The sequence below is a fragment of the Protopterus annectens genome, chromosome 3.part1 (genome assembly GCF_019279795.1).
Source record: "Protopterus annectens isolate FY-2018-M chromosome 3.part1, PAN1.0, whole genome shotgun sequence".
Lineage (NCBI taxonomy): Eukaryota > Metazoa > Chordata > Ceratodontiformes > Protopteridae > Protopterus > Protopterus annectens.
This window is the reverse complement of record NC_056732.1, coordinates 717,572,110-717,594,172: the sequence shown is the minus strand read 5'-3', so window position 1 is coordinate 717,594,172 and position 22,063 is coordinate 717,572,110. Positions and strand designations below refer to the sequence as shown.

The window sequence follows — 22,063 nt, the reverse complement described above, 5'->3', positions numbered from 1 at the left end:
AAAATTTGGAGATTTGAGAAATGTATCCTTGTAAATCTTAGACATACTGATTTTTTTCCATAAAGGCAAGAACTGTTTATAGGCGTATACAACATTGATACAATTACAAGGAAATACAATAACTCTATGGGATCCAGTATCGTAATACCTTCTGGTCTTTAAAAAAAAGAAAGAAAGTGGTACTATTTGTGGCCGTCTGTTATAATTTTAATACTAATATATTGAGAAGTATGTTTGCACACACTGAAGAAAGACCGGATAAAAAATGTAATGTTGCGTAAATAAAACCTAATTTGATCGGATTTAACGTACGACCCATATTTATACAAATATCTAATCTCTCCATAAAGGAAAAGGAGAAAGCTGGGTGGATGTGCACGCCTTCCTCATTAAAGATTTAGAAAACCTTCCTCCTATATACGATTTACAACTTTCTGTTTTGAATATTAATAACGTTATCAGGGTGGTAGAGGGACTTATTTCAAAGGTGGACAGGAAGTGCTTGTTTATTTTATAATAACAATTACTGACACCGTTATAGCAGAAGGTTGACATCGGTGTAGGATGTGATTCACCTACTTATTTTCCGGTACTGTTTGTTATTTATTCGATTATCGCGTATATGTAAAGATGTTTCGAGTTTCTCCCTCTTGTGGTTTGTAGGACTGAATCGTGGTCATGAAGTTAGAGGTAAGAAGTTTTGAGCTGATGAGCAGTTTTGCCCTTCCTTCAGACTATTTATGAGCACTTTTTTGCATGGTTAGAGGATGGCAAAAAATGCACTTCACAGAGCTGCAATGTACGAATTCTGGGCGACGGTGGGAACTAGTTTATGTGAAATTAATATCGTTTGTACTTCTAGACCAGAGCAGTAAAAGGCAGTGGCACCTTTTGTTTCTGATTTCTGCACTTTTGTGCTGTTGAGTTTTAAGCAACGTAGACTGTTCATACGTGTAGTGGAAAATATTTCACATGGCTTCAGGATAGATGCTGCTGTACCCTTGTACCCCAGCTTCCAGATGCAAAGAGGCAAACCCCATCCAAACTCTGCCCACGACTGGTTTAGGGAGCGATTGGGAGATGGTGTTTATCTGAAGGGTTACGTTTTAATTGGGGTTTGAGGATTTTAAAATCACCTACATAGTGTGAACCAAATGTTTTGGTGAAGAAGGATTCACAAATAAAAGCAGGGTAAAAACACGGTAAAAGTTTCTCTCTTTTGCATTGTTTTCTGCACTTCACATCACAGGGAAGCGGTATTGTGATTATGTCTTGCTTCCATATGTCATACCTCTAAAATGCTGTGTACATCACTCATTTTGCACTCAAAAAATCCACAGTTCCCACGAAGGATGGAAAACAACACTGTCTGAATAAAATTTTGAAGCATATATTCATACCATTGGGTTGTGCTATATAGTTTCTAAAAAATATAAACATTACTGCATTTGATTCCTTTGTTTTTTAGGTAAATCCTTAATGCCTCTCTGCTGGCCAGCAAGCCCCCTGCTGTCGGTCTTGAACCCATTCATTCCCCATGGTGGCTGTTCCCAATACAAAAGTGAGAGTTGACCAGGACCATCATCCAGACAGCTATAAAGGTGGTTGTGTCCTCAGCTTCTCATGTGTTTTTGAGAGTTTCTCAGGTGTCAAAAAGGATCTATGTAGAAAATAACGCAATAATTTAATACATTCATAACATTCAATAACTATTTACAGTATTTACATTCAACCTGACAAAAAGGATTCAGATAAAAAGCATTTGTCGTTAAATAATAAGTTAATATATAAACTATGATAGTTGGGAAGAGTTTGGTTCCATCTGTAGGGTATTAATCAAATTCAAAACTTTCTTCCATGGACAATTAACAAATGGCTTAGGAAAAGTTCTTAACTCTTTAGTTCTTTTCTCCATTAGTATGCATTTCTTCAGTGATGATAGGAATTCCTCCATTGTGGGTGCTACATTAGATTTCCATCGTCTAGTTCTACATTTTCTGGCTATTGCTAACATTGTCCACAACAAATACAGGTCATCTTTCTTCATATTATTACTATTAACAACCTTCAACCAAAATTAAAGACTTTGTCAAAACAAATATATCAGTATAGATAGCTTGAATAAATTTGTTAATCTCATTCTGATATGGTTTAATATTAGTACAGTCATAAAAAATATGAGACCAGTCAGCATTAGTGGACAAATGACATCTCCAACATAACATGCTGTTTGAAGGGTTCATTTTTGAGCGTTTCTCAGGTGTCAAAAAGGATCTATGTAAAAATTTCCAATGAAAAATCCTCTAAAATTGTGAGTAAGAAGTTAGTTTAACTGAAAATAAAATGTTCATATGAAGGATTGTCAACCTATGATAAAATAATGATGTTTGCTGATGATGTCTTACCTACCTTACTAGAATGTTTTATCTTCCATGGATAATGATACTTGAAAACCTTTAGTTGGGTATTGCCAGTAAGAATCTTTAGGAGCTGTCTTGTAGACAAAGTGTTGTGTACATATGATAATTCATTCTTAACATTGCTATTATTATATAGAATTCCAAAAATCCAGTTTATAATTTTTGGTACAGTTTTGAAGGATGAGTTGTGTATTATTCTACACAGATCCTTAGTGTATGCTGTGATACTCTGAAGAACCAACTAATCATTAGGGGATAGGCCATAGGTTGACAATATACTTTGTGTGTTCAAAGCTTGTTGGCTTTCAATACACTGCAACCAACAAAATGGGTTATTATTTTCCCATAAACCAAAAATCTCTCTATGTGTTTTATCAGGAAAATCCCTTGTAGTAGTAAATGGTGTTAATCTATGCCACAGTTTTATATCTAAATTTGTGTTAATGAATTTTCTAAACACATCAAAAATATTGTTTATTAGTGTTCGTTTAGTTAATTTTGTTATACTATACTGTAAATTTAAACTTAAATAGTGCCATATCTTGTTATTTTTGTCAGTTACCAAAGCATTTTTTGATAAATAATTTTCATTCATTAGTATAATGGAGTGTAACTGTTTCCAATTGGAAGAGTATCTAGGATTTATCCAATTCATCACTATTTTAATTATACATGCCTTTATATAAGTTTCAATCTCTGGGAATTTTAATCCTCCCTTTTCCCAATTTCTGATATGATGAGAATATGCCACTCTATTTCTTTTGGGGTTCCATAAGAATATAATCAGAGCTGAAGTGATTTCTTTAAGGATTTTCTTTCCTGGTGGAAGTATAAGGGCTTGTGAATGTGTGTGTGTGTGTGTGTGTGTGTGTGTGTGTGTGTGTGTGTGTGTGTGTGTGTGTGTGTGTGTGTGTGTGTGTATATATATATATATATATATATATAAAATATTTTAGGTAACAAAACCATTTAATCAGTTGTAACCTATCATCAAATGTTATAAACAAATTATTCCATTTGCTTATTAATGTCTTGTTTAAGTCTATGGCTTTAGCATAGTTAAGTTTTAAGGTTTCCTCTATATTCTTGCCTAGGACTATTCCTAAATAGTATAGAGTTGAAACTTGGTCTCCAATAATATGATTAACTGGAACCTGTATATTATTTTTTTATTTAATAGAAAATATTTTGATTTAGATTTGTTGAAGGAGAGGCCTGAGATTTTTTGGAAAATTGTTGTTAATATATCCACCTCACCTAACACTTCGTTAAGAGTTGGATAAGATAAGTAAGACATCATCAGCAAACATCATTATTTTAGAAATATATTGGTCATATATATTTATACCTCTTATCTTTGGGTTATTACATATTCAAATGGCAAGTATTTTTATGGCCAGAACAAATAGGATAGGGGACATGGGACATCCTTGTCTAGTACCTCTAGTGATTTGGATTGCTTTGGAAGTGTGACCTAATTTGACATATGCTAGATTATTTTCATAGATTTTCTTTATCATTGTTATAAAAAAAGGGAAAATCAAATAAGTGTAAGACTTTAAATAAATAACCCCAATTTAAGTAGTCAAAGGCCGTTTGAATATCTAGACCTATTATCAATATTATCAATGCTTCATGGTTTCCTCTATTGAGGTAATCTATCAGAGTTAATACTCTTTTAATATTATCCTGTGTATGCCTGTTATGTATGAAACTAGTTTGGTCTTCATTAATTATTTTAGATATGGGTATTTTCAATCTATTGACCATAATTGACATAAATAGTTTATAATCATTTATTCAACAAAGAAATTGGTCTATATGAGTTGGCAATGATTAGGGTCTTTATTCTCTTTTAATATAGAGGAAATTAGAGAAGCTCTCCAAGAAGGAGGAGTATTTGGTAATGTTTGAACTTCAAGAAAGTTTTTATGTAGGAGAGAGATTATAGAAGAAGGGAACATTCTATAAATTTCGATAATTAAGCCATCTATTCCAGGTGCTTTATTAGACTTACTTCCTTTAATCCCATCTATAATTTCCTTTTGAGAAACAGGTTTAATTTCCTCAGGAATTCTTGTTATGTTGGGGACTATATTCTCTAACTTCTCACATTCATTTGTACTTATTTTATTTTTATGATGCTCTGCATAATGATAATTAAAAGCCTCCAGAATGTCCCCTATGTTCAAGACTTTTTTCATTTTCTCTTCACAAAAGATGCTATCAATGTTACTAATTTTTGATTGTATATTAACTTTCATAGATAGGTTATGAAGATGCTTAGGAGAGGTAGCATAAGAATTTCATTTTAGTTTTTCCATAGCTAAATTAGTTTTATGGGATAATTTTCTGAAGGGTATGAAACTCAAATATCTGTCATTATTTTCTTATTTCGGTCTTTAATGATTTGCCACTAATTTGCCAGAAAGCCACAATTTTATGAAAAATGGACCAAATATATAAGGCAAAAATCTGGAGATTCTGCAGAAATCTGTACAGTTGAGAGGTATGGTATCTAGTATCATCTGGAATGCCAACATGGGTCCTCAATTAACAGCAAGGGATTATTACTCCCTTCCTGTGCATGTGTATATTTCCACCCAAATTTCTATGAAGGCTACCATCAGTGGTTTGGTAATACCAAGCCCATGTCCACTGGTCTTCTACATTTTGTTGCCTGTAAGCCATCACTTACTGGTGGCAGAATGGCAGGCTAGAACTACCCCTGTCCACCAAAGATGGACAAGTCATCATTGACCATTCTGTCTCTCCTCTCTCCAGTCTTCTCCAATGCCCAATCTGCCACTTGAAGGGAGTACCCCAAAATGAGCTACTCACCCCAGTCCTCTTACAGAGTTTACTCATAAATACACTTCTACCACCTCTAACTTTAGCTTACCTGCTAACCTCCTATGAACACCCATTATATCCTCACCTTCTCTACCTCAATAAGCTATCTACCTCTCCTTCTCTACCTATTTTCACTAACCATGTTAACATAACATTTACACCCAGCTGTCTACTAGCAAAATACCATAGGATAGCCCACATTAGATATGACTCTCCCAATCCCAGAAAATCTCTAACTCTATATAGTAAATTCCCAAATCCTAGACTTCAAACACTACTCTTCTCTTTAAAAGATGGAGACATTCACCCAAATCCAGGCCCAGCAACTGCTACTACCAATCAACTCCTCAACCCCAACCCCTCTACTATCCATTCCCTTATCAAACCACCTAACTCACTCTTATTAGCTCACCTCAACATACGTAGCATTAATAACAAAGTTGCACAACTCCATGCTCTCTTAGAAGACTACTCCTTTGACATTCTTTGTTTAACATAAACTTGGTTAAAACCTGTAACTAAAGACAGTGAAGTCATCCCACCCGGTTATAATATTTTCGACTTGAACGTGCAACCAAAAAGGGTGGTGGTGTAGCTATTCTATTTAAATGTGGGTTACAGATTACTACCTACGACTATAAATCACCTCAAGACTCCAATGCTGAAATTCTTATTACCAAGCTTCAACTTAACACATTCAAATCCATCTATGTTATCTGTATCTATCTTCCTCCTGGCATTAACATTGCCACCATACAAAATATCCTTTGTTGGTTATCCCAAAATTTACCCCAAGAAACCATAATCCTAGGTGATTTTAACATTGATTGGAAGTGTTGTAGCAGTAGCCACCCTACCAGCCATATTAACCTTTTTGGTTTTTCTCAAACCATTACCTCCCCTTCCGGGATAAACAAGCCTAATAAGAAAGTACATTAGATTGGATTCTCATAAATAATCATCCCCAGACATATGAAGTTGGAGCCCTCCCTGATGATGTAAGTGACCACTCACTAACCTACGTCATCAGGCTTAAATCCAGTCTACCTAATTCAACCATATCTAGGACAATTAGAACCAAGAAAAACTTCAACCCTGATCTATTCCAGAGAGAACTAAGAGCATGTAACTGGTCTCCCTTAAAATACCTCATGCTGGGGGAAGCTGTTAATTACTTTAATTCTAACTTCCTAGCCATACTAGACCACCATGCACCAACCCAATCTATTAGAATGAGAACTAAATCTGCCCCATGGCTTTCAAAAGAAACCAGGCAAAAAATCCATCTCGGAAATAAATACTGGAATAAATCTCGTTTAACTAAAATCCCAGTAGACCAACAAAACTTCAGACAGCTGAGAAATGAAACTAAAAAAGCTATACTGTCTGACAAAAGAAACTACTACCTACAATTCCAGCAGACTCACCATAATAAACCACAAAAGTTATGGGCGAGTATTAGTCAATTATTACACCCAGGTCAATCCATCGCACCAAACCCACAAGGCACAGACCAGGAGAATCCCAAGCAGACTGCTAATGCCTTTAATACCTTTTTTACTGAGGCCATTCAAACTCTTACCAGTCAGTTATCTACTCAGAACTTAACTATATCCAACTCTACCTCTAACTCATCCCCTCATTTCTCTTCCAACCAGTCCCAACAACATCTATTCTTACCCTTATCCAAAAACTGAAACCATGCACTCCTTCAGCAGACCAACTACCCACTGAATATCTACAAAAGGCAGCCAAATCCATCGTCTATCCCATTTCCATTTTCCAATCTCTGAACCACAAAAAAAACAAACCAGATAAATGCAGTAGAACCAGCAGAGGTTAATTTATCCATGGGGTAAGGGCTGGATACATGTCAATTACACTAGGAACGCCCAAACCCACCGGGAATTGAGGTAGTTAGAATTTGACGTTTACTGCTTTGAGCGTGCATAAATACAAGATACATGATTTCTCATTGGTTAACACAAAACTAAAACTTTTACGTAGAACAGGGCAAATCAGAGACAGTTGAGAGCTATGTCAAAATAAATAAATCAAATAACACTGTTTCTTTATGATATTTTATGACGCATAAAAGACAGCAATTACAGTTTCTCTAAAATCTCACGCCATCAGTAGTTACGTTTTTGAAAAGTCTCTGGAATGCCGGTAAGGTTCTTGGTTGCTTAGTAACTAAAGACGCTCTTGACAATGTCGAACTTGTGACAAACTGGAAGACGCGACTATTGCTGTGTTGCATGAGCCGAAATGGAAGTAGAAGTTGTGTTTTAAAAGCAGCGGTGTGTTGTGCAAACTGAATCAAAAGTACCGCGAACGGCACTTAGAAACAACTGTGGACAATAGGTGATGTACTTTATTCTGAAGAAGTCAGGTGACGGAGCTGATGAAGGCGCTCAATAAATGGTTGGATATTACTTTGGTTGGCATGGACTCTGCTGGTTCTACTCCATTTTCATTCTCATCAAAAGAACCATCAGTGAAGGGCACATCCCCTAAAATCTGGAAAGTATCCCATATTATCCCTCTTCACAAGGGTGGGAACTCTACTGAACTCTCCAATTACCGTCCCATAGCCCTACTTTCTCCCTTAGCAAAGGTCATGGAAAAATGCATCCACAGACAATTGCTAGACCACCTAATCCAAAATAATTTGCTTTTAAACTCTCAACATAGTTTCAGACCTTCGCACAGCACTACTACTGCCCTCCTTTCCTTTACTGATTGTATTAACAAAAACCGTAACCTCAATATGCTTTCCTCTGCACTGTTTATAGATCTGTCTAAGGCATTCGATATGGTAAATCACCAGATACTTATAAATATCCTCAAATCCCTGTCACTAGATGCACTAGCTATAAAATGGTTCCAGTCCTACTTAGATAACCGACAACAGGCTGTACTTTGGCATAACATTCTATCTACCCATCTGCCTGTTAACATTGGTGTTCCTCAAGGGTCCATATTAGGACCTCTCCTGTTTTCTATATCTATCAACAACCTTCACCTAGCAATCCCCCAAGCTACATGCATACAATATGCAGATGATTCCACACTTATATGCTCAGTCACATCTATATCTGTACTTCACTCCCTTACCCAAAATGTGTTTAACACAGTTGAACAATGGTTTACATAGCGCTGTCTCCTTCTGAACCCCCAAAAAACTAAACTCCTCCTTTTTACTCCTACTTGTAAGTCCCCTCAATAGACTTCACAGTGACATCCAGAAGTGGCACACTCATATCCCCAGCTCCAACTACCAAACTACTAGGTATCACCATAGATAACAATCGTAACTTCGACACCCATATTAACAATACTCTAAAATCTGTTAATAGAAAACTAGGCTCTCTCTACAGGATCAAACCCTTCCTCTCTCCTGCAGCTAGAATAACTATTGCTCACACCCATCTAATTTCTACTCTCCTCTATGCCTCAGTCATATATACTAATCTCTCTTAAAAACAACCTTAATAAAATGGAAAACTCCTACAATAGCATAGCCAGATTTGCTACAGGTAACCCTTTCAGACCCCACCACTGTTTCAGTCTAAAGCAGCTTGGATGGCTTGAATTACAAAATCAGCTTAAATTCCACCAACTGACCATTGCCCATAAAACCCTTTACCAACCTACCAATACCCCTATACTATCTACACTCATTACCCCCTACAACAATTTAAAGACCTTACGATCATCACATAAACGTCTTGTAAATATTTGTAAATCAAACAACAAGGCTGGGGACTGTCTTTTCTCTAATACTGTTGGAAAATCCTGGAACCTTCTTCCTAATGAACTTTCCTCTCTTCCTCTATATCACTCTTTAAAACCAAATTGAAACTTTTCCTCAGAACACACTGGTTGTGCCCCTGTACTAAACCTGACTGATCAACTAGCTCTTCTTACTTGGTTCAACCTACCCTCATCTTCTCAGTAATCAAGTTCCTTTTCTTAATAACAACTTACCTTGTCCTTCTATACTATTACTTACATCTTCAGAATCTCATTAAGGAGACTACTTTTACTAATATATTGTATAATTTCAGCTCCTACTTTTTCTTTATGACTACTTGTATACTAATATATTGTATAATTCAGCTGCCATCTTTTTCTTTATGATGTATTGCAACTACATTTTGTATTGTACTAATTGTATCTGTATATTTTGCACTATGTTATGAGCGAATGACCTCTTTGATTATTCTCTGTACTGCACCTGCAATGTTCATTGTATATATTAATTTTTGTATATGTGATTTTGTTTGTTTCCTTGGAGCTTATCTCCCCGGGCCTCTACTGAAAATGGACATATATCCAGTTAGACAAGCCTGGTCAACAAATGTAAAATAAATAAGTAAAATCCATCAGTCCACGTCTTTTTACATGGGCATGTGACCCATCATGTAACTATTAGACAGATTGCTGTTCTACAAGAACAGACTACAGGATAAACCCTGAAGCTGTGTAACCCATATGATGCTTCTACATAAAAGAGCGTCTAAGAGTGTAGTCATGAAGTTACCCATTCCAGATTATACTGCTTTATAAAGGAGGGTTGTAGAATGAACCATGCAGATATTGGTCCCCATGGTGCTGCTGCATAGGGGAAGGACAAATACTGGTCCAGTGGTGCTGCTGCATAAAGGAGGGTCACCAGGGTGACCTATGCAGTTACCTGTGTCACATGGTGTTATGTAAAAGATGACCCTGGGATAAGCCATGCAGTTATCTGACAACACTGCTACATCATAGAGTGCCATGAAGGTGAACCGTGAAGCTACCTGCTGTGTACTGTGGTGTTACACAGATGGACTGTTGAGGGTTGATCTTGAAGTTGTCTGTCCCATGTGATATTTTATGAGGAAAAGGCATGATGGTAGAACATGAATTTTATTGTCTCGTGCTCCTGAAGAAGCAAGGGCCCTAGCAGTGCACCATGCAATTACCCATCCCATATTGGTCTGATACTCTTGGGATGAACCATAGGCTTGTCTGTAGTTTGTAGTGTTGCTCCATAAACAGAAGAGCCCCAGTAGTGATCTGGACAGTTGCCTGCCCCACTTCTACAGCAAAATTGGGAAGGGTCTCAGAGTTGAATCATCCAGTAACCTATTTCGAATTTTACTATTACAGCTTAAGGGAGGGCCCGGGAGGTGATCCATGTAGGTATCTGTCCCACTTTATTATGTTACGTAAGACAGGGCTGTAGGGTGAACTTTGCCATTTAATCTCCTACGCTTATATGTAATGGATGGTTTTAGTTTTACGGATGGACCGCACAACTGTCTGTTCCACTTGATGTAGTTCTTTAAGGGAAGGCTACAGGGATGCATCATACATTTACATCTCCCCCATTGTACTGCTTAATAAGAGAAGGCAGCAGGGTTGACCCATGCATTTACTTGCCCCAAATGGGGCTGCTACATTGCTACATGGGGAATGACTCCTGGGATGAGCTGTACATGTAAGAGCCTCAGAGGTTTATATGTACTCTGAGGAAGCTTTGGCAGTGTTCCTGAAGGGTAGGCTGGTATACTGTGATGCATGTAGACTTTAGGAGGGGTGAGTAAAATGCTGCACAGAACCGTGAGTCCATTGTGACATTCTGTGCGACTTCATCAGAGAGCAGTACAACTGGAACTACAGCATGTCTGTTTTGTCATTTAAATAGCACTGTTGATATGATAAAACTTTGCTGCTTTCTTTAGTTGTTGCAGTTTGTTTTAGCTGCTAACACTTAGATTTCAAGTAGCAAATGACAGTTGCTGTTACTGTTCAGAACCGTTTTTCATTCTTTATATACTGTCTTCTACTGACTGAATATTAATACAGAATATATTCACACCCATTTTACTAGTTCTTATCTATGTGAAATTACCTTTGCTTGTCATATTTTCTTATATTGTTTATCAGCTGCATAGATGATGCATGATAGTACTTGATTGCTGAGTTTTATTATGACTCAGCACAGCTCTTCGTGGTCCTGCAGAGTGGTGCAAGATACCAGATAAAGTATTTTTTCTCTGCCTTTTCATTAGCGACTGCTTATTCTCACCAAAATGCGAGTTTCTAACTGCTCTACTACATTTACAAGCTTGTTATTGCATTTTTACTGTACCTGCACTTTAAAAGTTGTTTTTGTGTTAATTTAACTGTTTAGGTTGCCCACTCAAGTGCGCTAGCCTGTGTAAAGCATTTACAGTGTTTTCCTGTTAATTTCTGCTACTGTTTCTGTAAAAAAAGGAAAAAAACAAACAAAAAAAATATCCTTGTTTCCCGCCTTTTCTGAGCTAGAATAGTCCAGATTTCAGGTTTTACTGAATTCTGGGCTTTGGTATAAGTTCCTGTGTTGCCCATATCCTTACGTGGATAGGAGGAAGCTTCTCTGTTCACCAGTGAGAGTGGGGAGCTTTGAGCAGTCTATCTGTCTCTGGAGGAGTGGTCTTAGCCCAGAAACTAGTATATTATTGGCCGTTTTGGGCTAATTCCTAGCTCTTTCAAGTTCCCTGCCTTAAAACCCGCTTTTACATGGTTTTGCGCTTGTTTCCGACTCAGCACAGCTCCTCCTGGTCCTGCGGAGTGATACAAGCAGCAGAGAGATGAAAAAGAGTGACTTTTACCAGATAAAGTATTTTTTCTTAGCCTTTTCATTAGCGACTGCTTCTCGCCAAAAAGCGAGTTTCTAACTGCTCTACTACCTTTTAAAAACTTGTTATTGCATGTTTTACTGTACCTGCACTTTAAAAGTTGTTTTTGTGTTACTTTAACTGTGTAGGCTGCCCACTCAAGTGTGCTAGCCTGTGTAAAGCATTTACAGTGTTTTCATGTTAATTTCTGCTACTGTTTCTGCAAAAACAGAAAAAAAAAATCCTTGTTTTCCACCTTTTCTGAGCTAGAATAGTCCAGATTTCAAGTTTTGCTGAATTCTGGGCTTTGGTATAAGTTCCTGTGTTGCCCATATCCTTACTTGGTTAGGAGGAAGCTTCTCTGTTCACCTGTGAGAGTGGCTTTGAGCAGCCTATCTGTCCCCGGAGGAGTGGTCTCAGCCCAGAAACTAGTAGATTATTGGTCGTTTTGGGCTAATTCCTAGCTCTTTCAAAACCCGCTTTTGCACGATTTTGCGCATAGTGCAACATCGTGCAACATAGCGCAGCGTCGTTTTAACATTTTTAAACTTTACCCGGCTCCACAAAGTGTGCTCTTCAAATTTTCCCATAGAACTACTTAAACTCTCAAGGAAAGCACTCTACTTTCTTCTTACAGTCCAACACTTACTCTAACTTCTCAGTAAATCTTTGGAACTACTCATACTCTCCAGGAAAGCTCTCTACTTTTCTCTTACAGTCCAGCACTTGCCCTAGCTTCATAGTAAATGCAAATAAACTACTAGCACTTACCCCCTCATACAAAACAGTAGTAATAAACTCCGGATTCTCCCATTAACCAATATTTAGAACTCTCCAGGCATGTCCAAAGTGCAGTTTCAGTCATACTCTCCAGTCCAGCTGGTGAACCTGGGAATCCTGAGGCAATGTTACAATTGCCTCATGTACACAGGCAACTCCCTCCTCCTACCATCAGCCTCTAATGTATGCGAGAGATGCAACTATACAGCCAAACTGGAGGCTAACCTCTCTCAAACCAAGACTGGTACTGCCAGTCATGAGGAGAAGGTAAACACAAGCACCCCAAAACCAATCACACATAGACTAATCACACCTGAAAACATGACACACAAACCCACAAAGACATACTCGGAGGCTCTAAATAAAAACTTGCCAAAACAGCAGAGACCTCCAAAGCAGGCACACAAGCACTCACTACCCAACATTAACCATACACATACCCCACATAGACAGTGTGCCACACAGTCCCAACCCTTAAGGCCAAATGACACCCCTAATACACTAGTAATACGTGACTCTATCGTCAGGCACACTGACGTCCCACTCACCAGACTGAACAAGGAGAAGGTCACTGTAAATTGCCTGTCAGGTGCCAGGATCAGCCACATAACTCAAGCACTCAGGTCACTACACAGCAAGTACAAATACGACTCTTTGTCATTGTCCATGCTGGTGTAAACAACTTGAGATGTACCTCCCTGGACTACATGAAAAGAGACATAGAGGAGCTCTCTATTCATGTAGCCCAGGCCGGTATGACCCTGACCCTGAGTAGCATCCTGCCCTCACCTAGAATGATGCAACAGTATAGAGACAACATAATTGACTTCAACAATTGGCTAAGCTACTGGTGTCATTCATAGGGGATCCAGTGTCTGTCAGCCTGGGACGACATGCTAGACAAGCCACATTGCTTCGCCAGAGATGGCTTGCACTTGTCACCCCCTTGGCTTTCGAATACTGGCCAAGGCTCTTGCCACCCCCATAGTGCCTTTTTTAGGCAAGGCTCAAAAGACAAACCCACCTCCTTAGACAATACAAAGAATAAAAAAACTAAGGGTAATGCTACTCAACGCCAGAAGTCTAAACTTAAAGATGCACGCTCTCGAGGCACTCCTCAGTATGGAGCAAATTGATATCTATGCAGAGACAGAAACCTGGTTCAAGGCTCCAGAGAGCACCCCAGCATTACCAGGATTCAACTCAGATCATACTTTTCGGCCACAAAACTTGGACAATAGCACCAAGGGAGGGGGGTGTATCCATCTTCATCAAGACACCCACATCTCCAGATTAGTGGCATTGCATGAATCATCGGAAGCAATTCATGTGCAACTAACAGTGGGCAAAACTGTCTTCCAAGTCATATCCTGCTATAGATCACCCTCTCTGTCTCAAGACCCACACTCAGCCTTCCTGAGAACACTAGAGAATATGAAGATCCTACCAAACACCATAATATTGGGGGACTTCAACTACCCAAACATCGACTGGGTAAACTACTCGAGTCCAAACTCATTTGCCCAATGGTTTCTAGAATTCATCAACTCAAATGCTATTGGACAACTAGTCACTGTTCCTACAAGAGGGGAAAATACATTAGACCTAGTCATTACAAACATAGGGGATCAATGTTCCACACTGGAGATAAATCCCTCGTGGTGAGATCGGACCAGAAACTGATCACAATGGACATCCACATCCCAACCCCACTCCCTGCCAAGGAAACCACAGTGAAAAACCTCTCGTAAACAAATTCACTCTCCTCAAGACAGAAGTAGGAAGCTTCAAAGCCCCTGAGAAATTGGAAAATGTTATCCAAACCACAGAATCCTATACAAATGCACTCTATATGCACCTACAGGAATGCATAGATCGTGCCATCCCAAGTAAAACCAAGGCTCACTCCTCCAAAAATAGGAGATCAGTCTGGTGGACCCCAGCCATAAACAAGCTATACAACAAAAGGAGGAGACTACTACATGACAGGGCCAAAACCCTAAAAGGGAAGGCATCCCTGATCATTATTAGCAAGAAACTTCACTCCACCATAAAAGCCTCAAAGGCAAACTTTGAAAGAAAAATTGCCAAAGACTCCAAAGGTAATCACAAGACATTCTTCAGTTACATCAGGAACCTGGGTGGAAACACCCAGATCTGCTCAGAGCTAGTACAAAACAGAACAAAATACACAGAACCGACTGACATTGCCAACATTCTGACTGACAGGTTCAGTGCAAATCCCCCCCCCCCTCCCCCTAAAACGGCCTGCATCTATCCCAGATGAATGTAGTCTCACAGATATCTCAGTCACACAGGTCAAAGCAGCCCTCTCCAAAGCTAAAAACACAGCGTCTATGGGACCGGATGGAATACCGGTTTGTGTCCTGCACGAGCTCCAGGAAGAACTAAACCCCCACTTAAATTCACTATTCCAACTCAGCCTTAAAACAGGTTATGTACCCAAGGAATGGCGTACAGCAACAGTAATCCCTGTCCACAAGGATGGCCTCACAACAGATCCTGGGAACTATCGCCCCATAAATCTGACCAGCCTAATTTGCAAAGCTGTGGAGCGTATCATTATGGATTTCATAAACAAAGACATCGGGAACCTCCAGACACTGGACCCTACCCAGTTAGCTTTTGTTAAAGGCCGATTCTGCCTCCTAAACCTGGTTGTCTTTTTTGAAACAGTCACCAAAGGCATAGATGAGGGTAAGGCAGTCCACACTGCCTATCTGGACCTTGCTAAGGCTTTCGACACAATACCTCACTCTGGAATCATAAACAAACTAACCAGCTTAAACATCAACCCATATGTCACAAGATGGGTTGCAAACTGACTTACAGATAGAACACATGTGGTCAGGGTTGGAAGTGCCATGTCCGACTCTAAACCTGTTAAAAGTGGAGTCCCACAGGGCTCAGTCCTGGGGGCCCTCTTGTTCGGTATATACGTCTCTGAAGTACAGGTGAGCACAAAAAGACTGTGGCTTACCACATTCACTGATGGTTGCAAACTAGGAGCCATAATAGACTCCCCAGCCGACACAAGCATTCTCCAAAAGGGTCTTACGGAGACAGATGCCTGGTGTCAGAGCCATGGCCTCAAGCTTAACGCCAAAAAATGCATAGTCATCCCTTTTGGGAAAAACAAGGTGCCCACTAATTACCACATAGGAGGTAACCCACTAAGTAGAGAAGAAGTAATTAGGGATTTGGGGACCCAGGTTGATAGTAACCTCTCCTTTGACAATCACATTGCCAAAATAGTCAGAAAATCCTTCTATATTGCCCATCTTATAACTAAAGGGTTCTTGTCTAGATCTAGAGAGGTCATTGTGCCCCTATACTCCTCACTCATCAGACCCATAATTGAGTACAATGCCCCATTTGGGATGTACCTTGCCCGGCACCTGCAGCGGCTGGAGAGACCCCTAAAGTTCCTTACCAAAAGGTTCATGGGCCTCAAACAGTTGCCCTATGCAACTAGGCTAAAGAAACTACAGCTCTACTCAGTTGCTTACCGCCTGCTCAGAGACGACCTCTGCCTGACTTACAAGGCCATGTCCAACCTAGAATGAATGAATATGCTCCACCTTGAAAAAAACAAATCCATTAGAACCACACGCTCCTCGGACTTGAACCTCAGCACAGCAATAAATAGGACATGCTGGAGGGATAGATTCATAACCCAAAGGCTTCCCGCGCTCTGGAATAAAATCCCAATTCACGTAAGACAAAGACCCTCGCTTTCCCTCTTCAAGAGAAATCTTGATGAGTGGATGGGAAACCGTAAGTTTGCGCCTGGGATCACTCCAGTGGCACTACTGGACAGAGGCTCTAGAAGTTAAATTATAAGGGTGGAGAGAGCCAAACATATTTTTGGCTAGGCTTATAAATGCCCTAGGGCAGATAGCCTAGTATAAACCTATGAACCTATGTGCCGGTAACTAAGGTTTTGGTCAAAAGGGGTCCAAGAACCACTCCACTCTACCTAGATAGCAAACAACTAATTAAATAACACAAAAATATCTTGAGCCAAATACAGCATGCAGTAAAGGTTGCTTTTGACCACTCATGATTCATGATGCCAGACCTGGGTCAATCTACAGTCAAGTCTGACGTACAATCTGGTGGTACATGCTAGGCACATGTAAAGAAAGGAGCACATTGGGGAAGCCTTGATGGATCCCTGCAGTTGTTTATACTTGGTGAGGCTAATTACTGAGCTTAATCTTTTGATTGTCTATCTTTGCTTGCTTCTTCTGCTACACAAGGAGTCCTTTCTTAGCGTGTGACTATACCGGGAAGAGAAATTCCTCCTGCTGCTAGACAGTTGATTACTACAAGGTTGTGAGTCTGGTATAACACACCTTCCACATCCCATTGTATCTGTACTTACTTGCTAGTATATAAATTTTTTCTATACTGGTTGCTTCTCCCACTTACCTTACCATTATCTTTCTTAGTATGTTCACATTGCACGTTTATGTCCTCAGTCTTTTGCCTGTCTCCCTACATTTAAAAAACACCCTCCATCACTAACTTACTGTCTTTTTCTTTTCCTTTTATTATTAGTTCTTATAAACTGGCACCATCTAATCTCTTTTCAGAGACTACAGACTTTTTAAAAACTAATATCCATGTTTCTTTCCACCTAGTTTACAACAGTACTCAACAAATAATCTACATAATCCAGCCACAAGTCCGAACAGTTAAATTAGTTAATCACTTCTCAGCACAACATCGGTTCCAGTTTCACTAGCAGATTTAAACTCTAGAGCACCAGAGCTAGCAGACATTCCCCCATATAGAAAAGCATATTTCATTGGTAATTACTTGTACATGGAAACCTCTAAACAAACCCTCATTGATTGATGTCATCCAGGCTTCAAGGAGCATTAACAAAGTAGCATTCACTGAATTCAGACTCGATCTTTCAAACTTGTTTCCTAATGCACTAGACCAGAAATACCATTCCTACCATAACTGTAGACATGGAAACCATATTGGTGTTAATGTAATTTTACTTTTTTCCCCAAAGTTATGAATTTCTTCTGTCTACGTTATCCCCCATTAGTTTGCCCAATGATTCAAACTGCGTTATGTATGAACGTCTTGTAGGAAATCATCTTAAATGTAGAATTGGTGCTGTTTATATTCTGCATTTATTTCATTTTGTTAAATGTGTTGGTCCAAGGACCATTTTCAGCCCCGACCTGAGCCAAATAGACAGTAACAGTGGGGTTATTCAGAAAAAATCTTAATGCCACAGTGCAGTGTAAACAGTGTTGTGAATTTTGGGCATTACAGCTCAACACTGATTAGGCATGCATGAGTGCCAGTATAACAACATTATGCCGGGGATAGGGCTATGTAATGAAATGTCACATCTGTGGTAACAGCAGTAACTGTGCTGCTGGAATGACCATGCAATGTGAGGTTATGAGACAAGGGAAAGCATCGGGCAGGTGGAATTCCTGATACTATGCATATTCATACATACATGCTAAAAGCATTCCATAGATGTGACATAGGCAACATAGCAAAGAACTGAATCGTTTCATCATATAAATAGGAAAAATGAGGTGATAGTACAGTCAGAAAATGGAACTAGCAAGCAGAAGGACAACAAGAAGGGAGTATAGGTTGGGTTGGGATAGGGATATACTTTTTGATGGTACACGTGTTTCTTTTCCATTTTATGAAGAAGATTAGAGGGGGAGGTAGCAAGAGGAAGGTGTGGGTAGGAAGGAGGTTATAGATAAAAGAAGCAAGGGCAGACAAACAGTACAACACAAAGACTGATAGGGGAGGTGTGACACATGGGTGCACAACACTGGAGAGCTGTGGTTTGTCAGAAGGAGGACAGTGGATGATGGGGAGGATTAGACTACAAAGAGAGGATGGCAAGTGACACAGGAATGGAGAACACAATGATAGGAGAATTGGGAGGGATATGGATGGCCTTCCTGGCCAGTCCATAGAGGAATTTGCCCAGATGTCAGTCACTTCCGTGGCTGTCATCCTGAGCTGTTTTTGCCTGTGGTGACCAATGGAAAGGCAGTCAATGTGATTCAGTCAGCGACACAAAGGGATGTTTCAGGGAGCGATTGCTTGCCTCCAGCTGCTGTTCCACTGTTGTCCTCCTCAGTGAAAGCACTACCTGTCTGGTGACCCAGGAGGACCCCTCAGTATCACCTTTGGATGAGGAGCCTTCACTTCCCCCAGAGGGGAGCCACCAAGGCTGCCAGTGAGCTCTCCAGATCACCTTTCACAGGGAGTCCATTAGCATGCAGATATGTAGACCTGGAGACTTTTGGGGACCCAGTGGTAAGCATAGTGACTGGTGTAAACATTAGTGGCTTGCTCTTCATCACATATCTCTGCTGATCCTGTAGAATGATTAGAAAAAAAAAAGTGAAAGAAAAAAAAAAAGAGAGAAGCAAATATAACGTTACTACATGTGTATTACACCTCATTAAAATAGTGTAGACCAGGCAACACTACACTACACTTAACTGCTGCTTGCAGAGGCTGTCGCTCCACCAATGACAAGTCATTCTTTTTGGCATATTTATCGTCAGCCTCTGGAAAACATAAAACGGACAGTAATGGGCATAATATATCTTGTACAACAAAAGCAATCACAGTTACAGGTGACAATGTATAGTGCCAAACCAAGTACAGAATGCTTACAATATTAAGGTGTCCCTCTTTTCCTAATGTCCTTGCCGCAATGGCAATGAAGGTCTTGATGACTCCTGTACAGGTTGTTTGTGCCTGTACTGCACACTAGAGTGGGTGAAGCCAGAATCATCATTGATAGCCCTGGCAAGCTGGTGCCAGGCCTCAGTTTTATAGATGGGACCCTCATATGCTCCCAGGAGGTGCTTCCTATTGGTCCCTATGCTGCAGGTTTAGTAAGATTTTGCACTCCTTGCTTCAACATGAGGGAGTTTTGTTGAACTATACACCTGAAAATGCCTTTTCCACTCTTTAGAGCTAAAGTTCACAGATGACTGCAAGCTGGGAGCCATTATTAACTCCCCAAGTGATGCAGACATCCAACAGAAAGGCCTCACTGAGACCAATGAGTGGTGTCGAAACCATGGCCTTAATCTTAACGCCAAAAAATGCGTCGTCATCAACTTTGGTAAAAACACTCATTACCACATCGATGAGAGCCCACTGAACACTGAAGGCATTATAAGAGATTTGGGGACGCAGGTTGACAGCAGCCTCTCCTTCGACCACCACATTGCCACTGTGGTTAGAAAGTCCTTCTATGTGCCACATTTCATTACCAAGGGTTTTGCATCCAGGAAGAAATAGGTCATCATCTCTCTCTCTCTCTCCTCTTCCCTTGTTAGACCAATCATTAAGTATAATGCCCCACTTGGCATGTACTTCACTAGACAACTGCAGCAGCTGGAGAGGCCACAGAAGTACCTCAAGAAAAGGATCCTAGGCATTAAACACATGTCCTAGGACAGCCTCAAAAAGACTCCAGCTATTCTCTTTCTCATATCTCCTACTTGGAGGCAATCTCTGCTTGACTTGCAAAGTCATGTCTGACCCAGCTCTGTTAGAAATGCTACATCTAAATAAATCGCAATCCCTCCACACCACACGCTCCTGAGACCTCAACCTCTTTACCACAATCAACAGAACATGCTGGAGGGACAGATTCCTCACCCAGAGACTGCCCATGCTCTGGAATAGACTTCCCATACATGTCAAGCAGAGGACCCCGCTATTCCTGTTCAAGAGAAATCTTGATGAGTGGATGGGTAATAGAAGGTTCACCCCAGGGATCACTCCAGTGGCTCTGTTTGGTGGAGGCACTAGGAACTAATGTCGGGCAGCACAAAGCCAGGGCACTTCTATGGACTAGGCTTGTAAAGGCTCCAGGGTCATTAGCCTAGTACACACCTATGACCTAGGTGAAAAATGATAACCCATTATGTATGGAGATGTGAACTGGATTGCACATTATGTGCATCACCGGGCATTATGGTAGTGTGATGCAGAGGCTAGTGTGGGTGTTGGCAGTAATTTTTCAAAGTGGCTGGTCATACATGCAGACACTCGACACTCTGTGCCTGGAATGGGCAGATAGAAGCATAATAGTACTGACTGTGGTTGGTGTCACATGTAAGAAGTGCGATTCTGAGACTAATCACTTAATTAGTATAATAACTGGGGTAAAGTTTCTGCTTTAGAGCAATGAACAACTTGGCCCCAAGTTTTAGGAGACCACACTGTGGAGAGCAAATTAGAGAATCACAATATAGTGGATAACAGTGTACTTGCATATAATTAAATTGAAAGCATACAAGACTGCTAGCAATAGACCTCAGAACTGCTGTGACCTCAAAGAGTGCATGGATGCAACAGAAAAAGCAACAGAAAAAGTAACTGCGTAGAGGAGTGTGTGAGTAACACAACATAGGACATGGTGATGGGAGGCTCAGCTTCACAGAGCACAAAGAACAAGACAAGCTGTATTCTTGCATGTGGAGGTTCAGCCTAATAAGACACAGGGGATAGGGGAGGACAAGTGCAGTTCTACTGGAGGAGGCAAACGTGACAGGCATACCTCTAAACCTCTTAGCATAAGAAATCTAGATAAAGCCTGATGTAATGGGGGGGGGGGCATATGCCCAAAAATATGGACAGATTTTAAATATTGCTCTTATAAACTTAGAAATCTGCTAGAATAAAAAGGTTTGTGTTAGCTTGCCTCTTCTGAAGGATATAAAATTATTTAGTGACTTCAGTCTGCACATCATCCCAGTGATTCACCAAAAAACCACTAATTTTATGAGGAAAAAGACAAAAATGTGAGGCAAAAATCTGGACATTCGTTAAAAATCTGGACAGTTCAGCGTTATGTTGATAGGCATAGAAAATATTAAGTCCAGGTTGTAGTTCTGCTGGTTAGGGATAAAGGCTCACCTTGACATGGCACAAGGAATATGATCTGGCTTGTTCACTGTCATGCCTTGTAGGGTTTGCTACAACATACTGTGTGGATTTGGACAGCATGACATGCTACAGGTGACGTGAGGCCTGCAGTAAGTCAGACACAGACTGTGCTGTTAGCACAGGCTTGATGATCACCAAGCTTGGCTAAATGGCTGACACGACTACTGGTGCTACTGTATTGGAATAGTGGCACCACAGTAACACACGAGGCTGTGGCCACTAAAAGAGGGCTGTGTTTCCAGTAGCATGCCAGAAGTGATTCACCGTGTGTGGGTTTTTTGCCTGTGTGTGCAGTTGTGCAGTGATAGTATTAGTATGTATGAACAAGGAGTATGGGAGGTTGAGGCAAAGCTTCCCATGTTG

General features: G+C 40.2%; 1 protein-coding gene across 1 annotated transcript in view; it reads left to right on the top strand.

Moving 5' to 3' along the window:
* Nucleotides 1-533: 533 nt before the first annotated feature.
* The window catches only part of LOC122798268 (zinc finger protein 260-like), a 321,422-nt gene continuing 299,892 nt past the window's right edge, over nt 534-22,063 (top strand). The window contains exon 1 of the mRNA XM_044067072.1: nt 534-690. Within this exon, the coding sequence (XP_043923007.1) occupies nt 679-690 (12 nt within the window). The 5' untranslated portion in view covers nt 534-678. The remainder of the gene's footprint in view (nt 691-22,063) is intronic.